Source organism: Peromyscus leucopus, chromosome 2 (assembly GCF_004664715.2).
Source record: "Peromyscus leucopus breed LL Stock chromosome 2, UCI_PerLeu_2.1, whole genome shotgun sequence".
NCBI classification, from domain to species: Eukaryota; Metazoa; Chordata; class Mammalia; order Rodentia; family Cricetidae; genus Peromyscus; species Peromyscus leucopus.
In genome coordinates this window covers 61,998,225-62,015,836 of record NC_051064.1, presented here as the reverse complement: position 1 = coordinate 62,015,836, position 17,612 = coordinate 61,998,225, and the positions used below count along the sequence as shown (strand labels likewise).

Genomic DNA, 17,612 nt, shown 5'->3' with positions numbered 1-17,612 from the left:
ATTTGGGGGTGGGGGATTTACTCTGTGTAGTGCTGGCTGTTCTGGTGCTCACTCTGTAGACCAGGCTGGCCTTGAACTCAAAGGATCTGCCCGACTCTGCCTCCCAAGTGCTGGGATTAAAGCTGTGTGCTATCACACCCAACTTAAAATACAGATAATAACTGAAGTTCGAGAAACCACCTTTGATTCTGCTTTCAGAGAGCTTGTTCCTTACCTGATGAAGAACTTCCAGAGTGACAGGGTAAAATAGGTTTTCAATAATTATCCGGAGCACAGGGCTCTGTCCAGCTAGCACTGTGCCTTCATTGGAGGGAGCTCCAGGAAGGGACAGGTTTCCTGACTGGACAGCACTGACAGCCTGCAGTGCAGCTTGGGCTCTCTAGAAAACAAGCCAAAAATAAGAAAAAAGAAAAATTATCACTTTTGATCATAGAAGCAGTGAATGGATCCTGAAGCTGAGATGACATAAAACAATTCATTCCCATATACTTTATCTGGATGTACACATCCCAAGTTGTAGAGAGCCAAGTTTTCAGTGTGCTTGGTTTTTCTTTTTTAAAAGATGGGGCTCAGGAGATGGCTCAGCCAATAACGTGCTTGTTGTGTAGGCATGAGGAACCTGGGTTTGATCCTCCAAACACACATGAAAAAAGCCAGGAGCAGTGGTGCATGCTTTTAGTTCCAGCATTACTGCTTAACAATTCAGTTCTAAAGTCTTTGGATGACTTAAGATAAGCGTAAATGTGACTGGTGTGTTAGTGGGGAAAGTAGGTCATTATTATAAAAAGGCCTCCCTGCCATGAACATCATGAACAAGTGGAGGAGCAAATCCCAGCAGGCTGCCTTGCAAAGGGAAATCTGAACCCAAATAAGGAAAAGAAAATATGTGTGTGTAATGTGTGTGTGTGTGTGTGTGTGTGTGTGTGTGTAAGGTGCTTTCAATGTTCGCTATCATCTGAAGAGCATGAGAAGAATCAGAAGATGGGTGGGGAGCAGCTGATTGAGAATGCCAGAGCCCAAGGAGTTAGAAGGGTGCCCACAATGATATAGGTAGCCAATGTGATGAAGACAGCCTGAGCAGGGTGAAGAGGTCCATGGAGTGGGCAAGCAATGAACCGGTATGTAGAGCTAGCCTGGCAAGGGGTGTTAGTGTACAAGCAAGCTTCTAATACATTTCCACTGAAATGAAACAAGGAATTCTAAAAACAACTGGTTCAGAGCTGTAGCAGGAAAAGCAGGAAGGTAAATGTGAAATAATTTTGGTTTTGCAGTATTTTTGTTATATTTTCCAGAATGCAAAAATCACTGAAATGATAAAGGTGATATGTCAAAAGGATACAGAAAACAACTTGAAAGGGCTCCCACTGGCCCAATCCAAGAAATTTGAACATCAAAAGTCATCCATAAAACAAACAGGAGCCCCTAAGTCCATAATGCTAACTAACAACTGATAGCTAGTAAAGAACAGCATTTACGGTATCTCCAAATGCCTGTGCATGAGATATTACTTCTTTCCCCCTTTAAGTTGGTTCCTCCATATCTGCAGGTACAACATCTAAACACAAATGAAAAAATTTCCATCTACACACACACCCTTGGGGTTTTTTGTTGAGACCAGGTCTTGCTATTATGTAGCTAAGGCTGGCCTGGAATTTGTCACCCTCTTTTCTGAGTGCCGGGTACTGCAAGGGTGTAATATCACCACACCTGGCAGTATTACAACTACTTACATAGCGTTCACACTGCATTAGTTATTTTAAGTAATCTAGCGGGAATGTAAAGTATACACAACAATGTGTGCTTATGGTATATACAGCTATTACACCATTTTATAGAAGTGGTTTTAGCATCCTTGGATTTTTTTTTTTTTTTTTTTTAGAATAGGGTGCTGTGGATATCGCTCTGTATAAATAAAGCACTGATTGGCCAGTAGACAGACAGGAAGTATAGGCGAGACTAACAGAGAGGAGAATGGAGAGAACAGGAAGGAGAAGGAGAGACTGCCTGTAGCCGCAGGCCAAGGAAGATGTAAGGTACCAGTAAGCCACGAGGCAAAGTATAGATTAATAGAAATGGGCTGAATATAAGAGTAAGAGCTAGATAATGATAGGCCTGAGCTAATGGGCAAGCAGTTTAAATAATATAAGCATCTGTATGTTTATTTTATAAATGGGCTAAGGGACTGCCGGGGTTTGGCGGGACCCGGAGAAAAAATTCCAGCTACAATGGGGGGAGGGGGTGTCCAAGAAACAACTAACCAACCTACCACCCTTCTCAATGAATAATGGGTGAGACGTGTACTAACTCCATAGTACAGAAGCCTGGCAAACATGACTGTGTCACTTTTAAATATATTTGTCAAAGATACATACCCTGAACTGAAATCACAAGGAAATATAAGACCAACAAAAGTTGAGGGACATTTTGAGAAATAAACTGCCTTTCATTTTCTTTTCTTTCTTTTCTTTTCTTTTTTTTTTTTTGAGACAGGGTTTCTCTGTGTAGCTTTGTGCCTTTCCTGGAACTCAATAGTAGCCCAGGCTGGCCTTGAAATCAGAGATCTGCCTACATCTCTGCCTTTTCATTTTCAATAATGTTAAGGTCATGAGATTAAAAGAAAAGCAGAATTTGTCTAAAATGACTAAAAAAAAATATAACCAAACAGAACACATACATGAACCTACTTACACCATTTTGCTACATGCAGTATTATTAGAACAATTAGCAAAACGCAAATGGGATCTACAGGTGGCAGAGGAGTAATGTATCAATATTAATTTCTTATTTTTGGGAGCGGGGGTGATGGTGGTCCAGAAGTAGGTACTGAACTCAAGTAGGTACTGAACTCAAGGCACACCAGGCAAACATCCTATCCAAGAATTTTTGGGGTACTTTTTTCTTAATTAAGAAATTTTCTACTCACCCTACATAACACCCACAGACCCCACCTCCTCCCTCCCCCCACCCAAGCCACTCCCCATCCCCATATCCTCCAAATCAAGGTCTCCCATGGGGAGTCAGCAGAGCCCGGCACTGGCACCACCACCCCACTGCCCCCTCCTCTGCATCAAGGCTGCGCAAGGTACCACACTGCATAAAGTCACATCTGAGCTGGCTGTAAAAATATACTGTGTGGTCCCAATAGATCCTAAACTCCTGATCCTCCTAAGTAAATGTGATTATAGGTCTGTGCCACCAACCCAAACCAGTGTTGACTACCTTATTCTAGTTGGTAGAAGAAATGCCCCATTTGTAGGAAGCATACACGAAGTACCAGTCAATAATGAAGGAGCGGGTTGGTCATATACTCTCAAAAGGCTGGAGAATTGAAACTTTATACTCTACCTGCATATATTTTCTACATTGTTAATTAATTCCCTCAAAACTTACAATAATTATTTTTAAACATGAAGTGAAAGGAGGATAGGTACAACCCGCATAACATTAACTGTATGTATATATATTTTAGGGCTGACCTTTTCCTATTGGAAAAAAATTGGTATACTTTTGCCCAAGGAAGACTATTTCTTTAGTTCTCACATTCCTTAGTTGCCTGTGGTTCTTTGTGCAGCATGGTTGAGGCCTTGTGCACCCCAACCCCAATGGAGACAGGGCTTTATTATGTAGACATAGCTGGCCTCAAACTCAGCGTAGTGCTGAAATTACGGCAAGTTCCTCCATGCTAGCAATATTTACTCAAGAATGGTAATAATATGGAAAATGTGTGTGCATCAAAATGAAAAATTCTACAAATTTAACATAGCTTTCATTTTCATACATTATATTCAATTCCAAAATGTTAGTCATAGAACTGTTATTTTAAATAATTGGTGGTAGTTTTAACTTTTTGTTTATAATTTTTCTTTCTTTTTTTTTTTTTCTTTTTTTTGTTTGTTTTTTTTTTTGGGTTTTTTCGAGACAGGGCTTCTCTGTGTAGCTTTGCGCCTTTTCCTGGAACTCACTTGGTAGTCCAGGCTGGCCTCAAATTCACAGAGATCCTCCTGGCTTTGCCTCCCGAGTGCTGGGATTAAAGGCGTGCGCCACCACTGCCCGGCCTTGTTTATAATTTTTCTAATGTGAAATGCTTGAGTTTTTAGTGTTTTGCTATAATGAATTTTGTTAAAATTAAGTGCCTTTATCAAACTTGGGAGCCTTTTACTTCTGTATGCTTAACTCAACAAATCCCCCCCCCTTTTTTTTTAAAAATACACCTATATTTGTTCTTTTTCTTTTATTATTTTCTTTGTTTTGAGATTATGTAGCTCTGGCTGTCCTAGAACTAACTAGGTAGAGCAGGCTGTTCTTGAACTCAGAGATCTGCCTGTCTTTGCCTCCCAAGTGCTGTAATTAAAGGCATGTACCATTGTCCCTGGCTATGAATATGTTCTTTGTCTATTTTAAACACTTTTGTTCCTTATAAATTAGATAGTCTTTTTTTTTTTTTAATATACAGAATACTTCTCAAATCTGTATGAGTACAGAGGCCACACTAATCTATCAATTCCAATGTCTACATATGCTAAGGTGAACATAATCCTTTCAAAAATGCTAGTGTACAAATATTTTAATAGTGATTTTATAATACAGACTTTTTTTAAATATCAGATAATACAAAAAACGACCCAGTGTTCAGTTCCCAAAGCAACATCACCTTTAAGAACAACATGTGAATTAACTGAATATTTTGTTTGTTTCATTACTTCATTCTCTTATAGCCAATAGTGTGGGGTCCTAGAACCCCAGTCTTGCTTTAAACATCACAATCTACCTCTGTGAGATTCTTAGTAAGATTTTACTAGAAAATGAGGGTGGTGCCGCTTTTATAGGTTTGAAAACTAACTCAGATTTCCATTTGAATCTTTAATTTGATGTGTATGGGGTGAGGGGTACCAATAAAAAAAAGTTACAAGATTAGAATTAACGAGCAAATATTGTATGAACTGTATTCTATACACACAAGTTAAAGAGGAATATGGAAGATATTAATCAGTGCTATCCTACAGCTAACAGATTTCTGTAATAAAGCCTAGATTTTAACCCTGCTCAATATAACAGCTATCAGCTACAATAACTGAGGAGCTGAATTTTTGTTTTTTTAAAGACAGAGTTTAAAGACAGTGTAGCTTTGGAGCCTGTCCTGGAACTTGCTCTGTAGACCAGGCTGGCCTCGAACTCATAGAAATCCGCCTGGCTCTGCCTCCTGAGTGTTGGGATTAAAGGCATATGCCACCACTGCCCAGCTGGGGAGCTGAATTTTACAATTAGCAAAATAATAGGTCATTACTTCTGCATTGGGTATTACAGCTCTGGAGTATCTGGGCAAAGACATTATCACAGTGAGCATTCCTCTCACGTTAAAAATTATTAAATACCTAAAGCATGTGCAACTAAACACAAATCTCATCTCAATTCTTTACTTACATTGTCCATTAATTTTATTTCGAGTGAGTGCTTGCTGCTGCTAGTTTTGCTATTGTTCTTTCTTCACTTTTTCTCTTTGGCAGAAAAATATGAGATTCAATGGTGCATAATGTCCTAATCACTAGAGCATTCAATAGAGTCTGCACTGGTGCTCTCTAAAGAACTAACAAGAAAATGAAAATATGCTTTTAAAGTGGGGTATGCTGGTACCAGTAATCCCAGCACCGAGGGGATTGAAACTGGAAGATCAAAAGTTCAAGAGTTGGAGGGGGAGGGAGGAGCAGAAGCAAAGAAAAGAACTTTTGAATTTTAAAAATGTGGGGGGCAGTGAAAAATATGATATATTTTATAATTGTAAGATTTTGAGCTTTTTCTTTTGAATTGAGACAGGGTTTCATGGTAAGCCAAGTGCAATTTTGAACTAAAATCTTCCTGCCTCAGTCTTTCCAGTGCTGGGATTATAAATATGCATTAATACCACACACCAAGTTCTCAGTAGCAATTTTTAACTAAGCAAAAACATTTAAGCAAACAAAAAGTGAGAAGATAAAAATGCTTCTGATGTTTCAAATTATGATGCAATAAAATTACTGTGGGAGACGATTTTTAGAAATTTGGGGCAACAATTCTAGAATGACTATACTATTAATAAGGGACACAGAAGCAGTATAATCAAACAAGCACAAGGACTTTATTAAGTTGGGGAGATATATTTCTCATAAAGCTTAAACATGCCCAAGGGAGCATGGTGGCACATACTTGTAATCCCAGCACTTAGAAGCTGATAAAAGAACAGGAGTAGGAGGACAGCCTTGGCTACAAAGAGAGTTCAACCTCATATGGGCATCACAGTATGTCCCTATCTTAATAAATAAAACACAAAGTATCTGTGTGATATGAAGAATACATTTCCAAAGTCAAGAACAAGGAAACTAGCATAGAGTAAATATTCTAGTCTTTACTCTTAATTTTAATATTATTTAGAGAACATTTTAAAGGTAAAATCCTTACAAAGTCATTTCTGCAGATTCATAAACTACTTAACAAGGTCAAGAAAAACTCCAAAGTAAAAAGTTTTCAAATTTTGTACTTCACAACATAATTACATTTTTTCACATCGACTCACAATTACATTTAATAATTATGATTCTCCTGTAAATCAAGGAGGTAAAACTATTTCATATCAATGGTTCTCAACCTTCCTAATGCTACGACCCTTTATACAGTCTTTTGTGTTGTTGTGACCCCCAACCAAAAAGTTATTTTCGTTTCTACTTCATAACTGTAATTTTGCTACTGTTATGAACTGTAATGTAAATATCTGTTTTCCAAAGGTCTTAGACAACGCCTTTGAAAATGTTAGTTCGACCCATCAAGGGGTCGCAACCTACATGTGGAGAAACACTGACTTCATATGGACTTGAACAAGTATCATGCATGCTTTGGGGTATATCTTGATACTCAGAGAACCAAAAAGGGAAGAAATGTGAATTTCTCCACTTCTAGGCTTTCAGAATAAAAACAAACAAAAATCTCGACATTTTTATAAGTACATGTAAACAGGTACTTTCCATTTTGACTTAACGTTGGTGTGGAGTTTGGAATGAACATTGTACAAAAGTGAAAGTAAAAAAGGGCTGGGAAGAAATCAAGGCTATCTAAGAATAAACTAGGCCATTTGGGTGCCCGTGGTTGCCGAGCAACTCGGATTTCTCACTGTTTCCCTTTGGCATAATCCAATCTTTAAGTTTTTATTAAATTATCTTTTCTTCTGGCAATTTATACTAACATCCTTAGGAATCAGACTATTGCTAAAACTGTATGACTTACATGAAGAAAATGTTTAAATTCTACTGAAAGAGTAAAAGAAAAACAAACAAAACAGAACTTCTGGCAATAAAGGATAAGAGAAGAATATGTTAGTTATTTCCAAACTTAGAAAACTCAACCCAATTCCAATTTATTAAAAAGAAAACAAGACTTAACAAAATAATTATAAAGAATATGATCAGTTAATTTCTGAAGAGACAGTACAGTATATTGTTCCTCAACAGATTAAGCTCTAGTGATCACTAAGGCAGGATTGGAATAGAAATGTTAGGTCCAAACTAGACTTGGAGTGAATGCCAAGTGAGCAGCATTCATGAACAACGAATGCAACATATATTTATTAACAAGTGTATATAAATGCATATTGTAAGCATGCAGGAAGGGCATGCATGAAAAATTAAGATAAGTTTCTCATCAGTAGATTAATAAATGGGTTATTAAATAAGTAATCAAAAAGAAACTTATCTTGCCATAAGAAAGAATAAAGCTCCATTTTTATTCTTCAAAACAAACAAACAAAGAAACCAACAAGAGAACAAAGACTTGAATATCAAACCCAAAGCGATCAAAAGTATTGGAAGAGAGGCTGGAGAGTTGGCTGAGCTGCTGAGAGCACTTGTTGTTCTTGCAGAGGACATGGGTTGAGCTTGTCATACCCACATCGTGGCTCACAACTACCATAGCTTAAGTTCCAAGCAACCGGATGCTTTCTTCTTCTGATCTCCATGGGCACCACACACCCATGTGGTGTACATTCATAGATACACCATCAACAAAATAAATAAATACATTTTAACAATATTCTAAGAAATTTTATTTCATTTAAATCTTGGTACACTGTACTGGAGCATGGTATGGAAAGACAAGATAATCTTAAGGAATGTTACTAAATGAATAAAAAAAATATCTAAACATAAAGTCATAGTCTGAAAGTAGAATGGTAGTTGACAGAGGCCAAAAGAAGAAACTGGAAAGTTCTTTTTTTTTTTTTTTTTTTTGTTTTTTTGTTTTTTTGTTTTTTCGAGACAGGGTTTCTCTGCGTAGCTTTGCGCCTTTCCTGGAGCTCACTTGGTAGCCCAGGCTGGCCTCGAACTCACAGAGATCCGCCTGGCTCTGCCTCCCGAGTGCTGGGATTAAAGGCGTGCGCCACCAACGCCCGGCTTGAAAGTTCTTATTTAAGATAGAAATTTTCAGTTCAAAACAGTGAAAAAGTTCCAAAGATGAATGAGTCATGGTTGTCCTGAACAACCATTAAAAATCTGTTATGTGGCCAGGCGGTGGTGGCACACACTTTTAGTCCCAGCACTGGGGAGACAGAGGCAGGCAGATCTCTGTGAGTTCGAGGCCAGCCTGGTCTACAGAGCGAGACCCAGGCACCAAAGCTACACAGAGAAACCCTGTCTCAGGGGAAAAACAATTTGTTATGTGTCTCTTACAATCTAGAAAGTGAGAGGAGGACAGGAGAAACGGATCACCAGTTAAAGCATCTGCTGCAATGCAAGCAGGAGGACCTGAGTCTGAGTCCAGGGAAGGCGTGGAAAACCTCTCAGCACTGCCATAGGTATCCCTGCGCTCCTCCAGGAGATGGAGGTGAGGACAGAATGCTCACAGACTCAAGGTGTGGAAAACCTCTCAGCACTGCCATAGGTATCCCTGTGCTCGCTCCTCCAGGAGATGGGAGGTGAGGACAGAATGCTCAGACTCAAGGGCCAGCCAACCTGGAGTTCAGTGTCAAATAACAGAGTCTCAAACACGGTGGAAGGCAAAGAATGATGCCCAGAGTTGTCCTCTGACCTCTAAACAGAAAAGCCACACATCTGTGCCCACACTACGATGTACAAACATGAACATATCGCACATGCACACGCGCGCGTGCACACACACACACTGTTTTTTTTAAGTTAAAGGAAATGACTCTAAAAACTACTGCAAATTGTTATGAATTATTAAGTAAGAGTTTATCAATAAGATACAATTATTTAATATTCAGTAAAGAAAGCAATCAGGAACAGATGATTAAAACATGGATATGCTTGAACCCAAGAATTTCACTGTTAGAAACAGGCTCTAATATGATAAGGCTCCAAGTGTGCCAAAACGTATACTGTTGCAGTAAAATTATTAGTAAAACCATAAAACAGGAAAAACATTTCAATGCTTATCAAAAACCTGGACAAATTATAGATCTTCTATTATGGGAATAACAAGCAGTCACTGAAAACCCAAAAGTGGCTCTATGTTTCGTGCTATAGAACAACATCCACAAAATATTGTTACAGAGTAAAAATGAAAGCACTTCACACACCAGAATTCCATCTGTGTACAGTTACATACACAGATACCGCAACAAAAGAATATATAGGAAAACATTAGCACCAATTATCCTGGTCAAATAGATGCTTGCTTTTTTTCTCCATATTTTTCTAGATTGCTCAAATGTTTAACCATGAGCAGGCTTCTTATTTGTGATCTATAAACTTCAATTTTCGTTGAAGAAAATAGTCCGAGCTATCACTCATTAGTACAGCTCCTCTTTAGCATGCTTAAGGCTCTAAATTTGATCACCAAGAAAGGAAAAGAGAATGAGTGGTGATTAATAAAAAGTCTGTTCAATTAAACAATATCAAATACTGCATCAGTTTATTATATGTCATTATGTACTAAAATAAGGATTATGTGCAGGAAATGTTCCTGTATTAATGTAGAAAATACTAATTTAATACATTTACAAATGCTGTTCCCATAATAATCTCTCAACTCAAGTAAAAAGTTGGAGAATTCTTGTCCTAGATCAAGAATACATGCAAAATTCTCTTTATATTAAAAAAATCTTACATTCTAAATATTTATGCTTATACCCACATACTGTGGAACAATCCTTTTGTACTCTGTAAAAATTTGTCACTTAGATTGGTTCAATAAAGAAGCTAACTGGCCAATAACTGAACAGGAGGTTATGTAGGAGAGCCAAACTGAGGATGCTGGGGTAAAGAAGGGCAAAATTAAGAGTCATAGGGAGAGGCAAGATGAGCATGCTGTACTGAGAAAAGGTACCAAGTTTGTAGGGAGAGGCAATATGAGCATGCTGTAATGAGAAAAGGTACCAAGCTACGTGGCAAAGTATAGATAAGAAATATGGGTTAATTTAAATGTAAGAGTTAGCTAGTAACAAGTCTGAGCTATTGGCTGAGCATTTATAAATACTATAAGCCTCAGTGTGTTTATTTGGGAGCACCTGACTGGAAAAAAAACTACCCACAGATGACCTTTCATCAAACAGCCTTCACTTTGCAGCAGACAGGAGATCATTACAGAAAACCATAACTGGTCAAAATGCAGAGACCAACTGATGGTCAGGTGCCCAGCCAGCGCCCCCCCCAATACATTTATAACACAACCCCTGAATCCAAAGCTCAGGGAACATCATGGGGGGAAAGGGAAGAAATTGTAAGAGCCAGAGGACAAGAAGTCTGCTATGAGATGCTATCTCCTAGAAATGACTGGGAAGCCACATCCAGGATACCTACATCAACATGTGGCTGCCTAAGCCAAGACCTGAACAAGGACAACACCAATAGAAATGCTAAACTGGAAGAGGGAAATCGCACAGGCCCTACTCTTAGACAAAGAGCCACCAAAGCAGCTTATTTATTAACCAATGGGGACAACACATATTTACAGTGTACAGAAAGACATCCCACAGCAGTGAAAATAGTTTTGAGGGGGGAAAATGTTACTTCTTGCTTTTTTTGAGAGTCTTCCTGTATAGTCTAGCTTCCTATTGCTCGGATTACAAGAATGTGACCCCAATAAGTGTCATTTCTAATGTCATACTTCCAACTTTTCCAAACAAAACTGTTTTTATTTATTAAGTCTTTAAGAACAAATTATATACTCAATTATAATAAATTGCACTTAAATGAATATATGGTAGTTCTTCTCTAAAGTATAGAAAATTAATTTTAAGTTATGATACCACGTTTCTATAATTATTCTTATAGTTGCCTATAATACTTACAGCCTGATTAGGCAGATTGTCAGTCTTAAGTTCTCGGTGATTGGAATACTGGATATAAACAGGCTGACTTCGTAGATGAGGAGTAACAGGAGTGTAATAATTTACCATAGTAACAGCAGCTTCTTCAGAAGCCATTTCTAAAAAGGCCTGCAATAAACACAAAAGATGGTTAAGAATTATTGTATACTGGTCTAAACTCCTGCTTTCTTACCATACATGACATTATTCCTAAGAGGATGGAATAAATTTGGAAAACTGGGTTCAATATGAGTTTTCGAAGCCCACACACCTTTAATCCCAGCACTCAAGCAAGAGATCTCCATGAGTTAGTTCAAAGCCAGCTGGCCTACAAAGTGAGCTAGAATTGTTATACAAAGAAACCCTGTATGTACATTGGGGGGGGGGGCAGATGGACACAATTTGGGAAAATGCCAGTTGATAATTATTTTGTTTTTTTTTTCTCACTTCTGTTTCTTCAAATGCCTAAAAATAGTTACAAAGGTAAAAATAAATGTTTGCATCACCATTACAAATAAATACTTTCAGGAGCTCTGATTTAATGGGTTTTGTTGTTGTTGTTAAAATCTTGGGGCTAAATTGCTAGAGTACACAAAAGAGATAATAGAATTTCATTCAATGGGGCATATAAAGGTGTTAAAAACAAAAGTCCAAGTGTGAGTGTGGTGGTGAACACCTTAACCCCAGTACTGGGAGCAGAGGTGAGAGACTCTCTGAGTTCTGGGACAGCCTGGTACAGAGCATAGTGAGACCCTGTTTTCTGTTTTAAACAAACAAGAAAAGTTGAAAAACCTGTTAGAGGGCAGGAAAGGGGGACAGTTGGTGGAAAAGTACTACTCTGCCTAAATTCTTAAATAGGATCTGGGCATAATAATTTGCTCTTCTTCTACAAATGAAATGGAACATTCCTTTTTCAGTCAGAGTTCCTATCATCTTAAACACTGCCAACAAGGAGCCAACCAATCTGATCTGATAGCAGGGAATAAGAAATGTCATGGCCTGAGTAAAAACTTGATTTAAATCTCCACCTACCTACAGTAACTTGGTCAGACACCTCTGCGCCTCAGTTTCCTCTGTTAAAATATGCAGCTATCTGCTGTGGGATGTCTCTCTGTATGCTGTGAGTATACGTTGTTCCCATTATTCCCTGCCATAGGCTGATGGAGCTTTATTTGTTAACCTATGTTGGGTGATGGGAACCCAACCCAGATCTTCTAGAAGAGCAGTCAGTGCTCTTAACCACTAAGCCATCTCTCCATACCACACATTCAGTTTTTCTCACTTTTCAATTATGCTTCTAACCAACACTCATCCTGTATACTTTAAAACAAAAGCTACATATAAATCTATATAAAGTATTTTGTTTTATATATATCTACATTATGTTTATACGCACTGTATGCACATAAACATTGTGTTTACACATTTGTATATTATGTATATGTGTACATATATGTACACACACACACACACACACACACACACACACACACACACACACACCCCTACCTACCTTCACATAGCACTTTGAACTATTACCAGCAAAGAACAGGACTGGGTAATATCACATTTCCAAAAAAAAAAAAATTCTCTACTTGTGAATTTTTTCTTTATACATGTGAAATACTTTTAATTACTTAAAGGTTTCCCAATTTAAGATTTATGATAAGAACTTCATAAGACTTAAAATTGTAGACCACAATGAGAAATCAAGTATACATTGTCAGCAGACAGCATTAATTTAAGGTACACCAAGAGCTTCCTATGTTCCATATCCACTTATCCATCTTTGCTCCTGTGAAGAAATCTTTTTGAACATATACTTACTACCTTATCCACCACCCTATCATCATCCACGCCTTAGCAGAAACTCACATTATTTTAGCTAATGCTCCTGGGGCTTAGATATAAGTGTTGAGGGATTCTTAAAAACACACATGTACACATTTATAGCACATAAACACAAATATAACCATATTTCACAAAAGACCTGGAGATACTAGAAAATAAAATAGTTTCAAACCCTCCAAATAAAGACTATTTTTAAAATAAGATGCAAAGGATCAATTACTGAAATAGAGAAATATAGGAACTTCCTACGTGAATTCAATACTGATGAATCGTTCAAGTGACAGTTGGTGCCTATAATCACTGTACTAATACAAGGCGGGAGAGACAGCATGGGAAAGCAGGAATGGAAGAAGCCTCTTAACATTTAGATCTTATCCTATGCATTGATTCTAGCTATGCAGACTGCCGGGATTTCTGTGATAGGATTAAAACAGCAATACAATTTTCTTCGTTTTGTTGTTGTTGGGGAAGGCAGGGTCTCTCTATATATACCTGTCTGTCTTTGAACTTACTATATAGACCAGGCTATCCTTGAACTCAGAAATCCCCTGCCTTGGCCTCCTGAGTGCTGGGATCAAAGGTATGTGTCACCACACAAACTTTTAGTGAATCAAGGTTTGTCTTTTTTAATGGCTGATGAAAAAGAATATAAACATACCAACCATACTGAGCACTCAGAACTACCTGTAAGAGTATCTCAAATTTATGCAAAAAAAAACTGATCAAAAATTAACATAAGCATCTATAATAGGTATTGGTAATATAAATTATTAAAATGTTGAGTAAGCCAGACATGGTAGTGAACGCCTTTAATTCCAGAATTTAGGAGGTAAAAACTCTGTGAGTTCAAGGCCAGCCTGATTAAGAACACTGGTGGCAGCCGGGCAGGGTGGCAGACATTAATCCCAGCACTTGGGAGGCAGAGGCAGATGTATCTCCATGAATTTCAAGCCAGCCTGTTCTCCACAAAAGAGAGCCCTTGGTCTCAGAATAAACAAACTGAAGAACACTGGCTGATCTGTTCCCAGGTCTGATTCCCAGTACCACTTGGCAGCTCAGAATTCTAACTCTACTCCCAAGTGATCCATCACCCTCTTCTGACCTCCATGAGTACTAGGTATGTACAAGGTGCACATATGTGAGTGCAGGCAAAACACACATACACATAAATCTTAAAAACAAAAATAAACTTTCCATATGGAATCCAGACAAGGTATTACTGATGTTTTTTCAAAATAACTGGTAAAGAATTCTACTTTCATAATCTGAAAGTTATAATCCAAAGTACTACCCAGGGAGAAAGCTGATGAAACTACCACCAACTCTCTCCCTAACATTCCACCTTCGCAAGTGTTTCCAATGGCATCACAATCTCTTGGTGAAATGTATTTCTAAAGAGCTCCATGACCAAACTAAAACACAACAGCTATGGTTAACTTACAGAATCAACAGTAAACACAAAGGGAAGCTGCGGGCTTGCATGCAGACTGCCTTTCACAGACAATCTTAGATATGAACATACAACCCATACAATTTTTAGTAGCAGAGACAATGATTTCAGTGATAGCCACGTACCAATTCCAAGAAATATGTAAGCACAGATTGAATACTACAGAATACTACTTGATGTCTCTAATTCTTAGTGACTTCATCTAAATTAAATAGGGATGTTGTTTATTAAACAAAATGAACTCAATCAGGCATTATCCAGTGTCATGTCCGAATTATTTATAAATGGAACTGCTCAAGAAAAGCAGAAGAAACAGGTAACACATTACAATGTGCTACAAAATTCCTAAGACCTAGATTTGATATCTTCTTCATTACAATGCTGGGTATACAAGATTTTCAGGACAACCAAAAATGTATTAAGGAAATTTTTTCTACTAGGGTCTGAGTTGGAACAAGAAGGTACTACATTTTGTTAGGTATCAGAAAATGAAGCTTCCTATTCACCTTAAGAAAAACTGTTTCAGAAACACTGAAAAATCCAACTTTTGTGTTGTTGTTTTGGTTTGGTTTTTGATGAAGAGGTGGAGAGGAGACAAAGAGACACAGAGATATATATGAAAGAAATACACTATATGGGAGAAAATATGTGCAAACTATGTATCTGATTAGGGGTTATTATCCAGAATAGATAAGGAATTCCAAATATTCAACTACAAAACTAAAAAACAATTCTATTTTAAAAACCAGGTAATAGAGCTGGGCCTGTCTGTACACAGCTATAAGGCGAGGGCGCCACAGTTCAAGAGTTAGAGCACTAGTATTGTACATGCTGTAGTTCCAGAAGGTAGGAGGTGAAAGCAAGAGGTTCCTCAAGAAGAAAAGGTGAAAGGTTAGTTTGACCCTGTCCTTGGTGGGTAGGGGACAGATAAAAGACCTACACAGATTTTTTTTTCCCAAAGAAAACAAACAAATGGTCAACAGTTGTTTAAAAAAAAAAAAAATACACAATTCCACTAATCAGGAAAATAAAAATCAAACTTACAATTAGCTGTTTGATAACAGAATGACTATTATCAAAATACTAAGGGGAGGGCAAGGCATGATGGTATGTACCATTAATACCAGGAATCATGAGGCAGAAGCAGGAGGATCTGAGTTCAAGGCCAACCTGGACTCAAAAAAAAAAAAAAAAAAAAAAAAAAAGCCTTGTTTGTACTGCTAGTGGGAACATAAATTGATGTAGCTATTATGCATGCAGTAAAGAGATTTTTTTTTTTATAAAAAAAACTAAATACAGCTAACCTATGATCTAGCAATCCATTACTGGGTATTATTCAAAAGCAACAAAACCAGAGGGTCACAGAGACATCTATACTCCCATATTTATTCCATTAGTACTCACAGCAGCCAAAACACAGAACAACTAACTCAAGTGCTTATCGACCAATGAATATATAAAGGTGTTACCTGTATACAATGAAATGATTCGGCCATGGGGGGGGGACACAAAAAAACTGTCATTTTTGACAAAATAGATGGAACTGGAGATTGTTGTATTCAGTAAACTATGCTTAAAAACAAAAGATAAGCATTGCATTATCTTATTCATTCGTAGACTCTTTTAAAATACTGATCTCACACAAGTTAAGCACAGAGTAGTAGGTACCAGAGGCTGGGAAAAAACGAGTGAGACAAAAGACTTTCCCAAAGTTGATCAATGAGCCTAAGCTATCCTTAGATAGGAGTAAAAAAATTTGATTGTGCTTTCTCTCAGTACATCATTAAAGAAAATAATAATAAATCGGGTGGTAGCTCACACCTTTAATCCCAGCACTTGTGAGGCAGAGGCAGGCAGATCTGTTAGTTTACTTGGTCAACATAGTAAGTTCCAGGACAGCCAAGGCAGAGAGAAACCCTGGTTTTGAAAAACTGGAAGAAAAAAAAAAGGGGGGGGGTAAAGATAATGATAATATACTACATAATTAAAAGGCTAGAGAACAGGATTTTAAATGGTTTTACCACAAAGAAATAAATAATATTGTCAGTTGTAGCTCAAAGGTAAAGTACTTTTACAAGCACAAGCAAAACCCTAAGGTCAATCCCTGACACTGCTCCCTTTACCTGTCCTTACCAAAAAAAGGGGGGGGAGGGGGGCTGAGGAAGAAGAAAGAATGTTCCAGATGTTTTGAATCTGATTTAAACATTACATGATATACTCACAAATTAAAACATCAATTAGTATCCCATTCATACATACAAATTGTATATTTGCATGCATCCATTAAAATTTGTTCTGAAAGGTGAGGAGGAAAACAAAAACAAACAACCAGTTTGGTGGGTAGGAAAGAGAAGGGGATATGAGAAGAGTTGGAAGAGAGGGGGTGAATATGATCAAAACATGTATGGAACTCACAAAAAAAACAATAAAAAAGGTAATAAAATCTTAAAAATAACTGAATGTAAAAACTCATTTGTACAATGAAGCTTTTCTTCTGTCTCTCAAATTATTAAAGAAGTTACATGATAATTCTACAACTAGAATATACACAGTATTCAATGATTTTATGAAATGAGGGACATGACATTGGTTTAGTCTGGCCTAAGGCAACAGGTTACAACAGACCAGAGTGAAAGACTCACAGCAATCAGTTTTTTTAAAAAAGGAGAATTAGCTCTTACAAGAAAACTGGCCTACTGTAAACCAATCCATTAAAACAATTAGATTTTTGTGCATGTATGCCTGCCTGTATATATGTGCACCAAGTGTGTGTCTAGTGCCCATAGAATTAGGAGAGCGTGTCAGATCCCCTGGTGCTAGAAACTGAACCTAGGTCTTCTGCATGAGTAGCAAGTGCTCTTAACTGCTGAGCTAAATCTCTAGCCTTTAAAAAAATGTATAGCTAAATATTTAAGTCTATTTTACTGAATGAGATATCTCCCAACTCTTTTTATTGTTACTGTTGTTGGTTCTGGTTTTGTGACAGGGTCTCTCTACACAGCCCTGGCTGTCTGGAACTCACTA

General features: G+C 37.6%; 1 protein-coding gene across 4 annotated transcripts in view; it reads right to left on the bottom strand.

The window, feature by feature from the left end:
- The window catches only part of Ptbp3 (polypyrimidine tract binding protein 3), an 82,536-nt gene that overhangs the window by 29,621 nt on the left and 35,303 nt on the right, over nt 1–17,612 (bottom strand). For all 4 annotated transcript variants that reach the window (XR_005090832.1, XM_037202621.1, XM_028856446.2 and 1 more), the window contains 2 exons: nt 11,270–11,416; nt 215–379 (listed from right to left, as the gene is read on the bottom strand). Coding sequence is in view for 3 of the 4 variants with exons in the window: in XM_037202621.1 (XP_037058516.1) it covers nt 215–379; nt 11,270–11,416 (312 nt within the window). In the remaining variant the exon portion in view is untranslated. The remainder of the gene's footprint in view (nt 1–214; nt 380–11,269; nt 11,417–17,612) is intronic.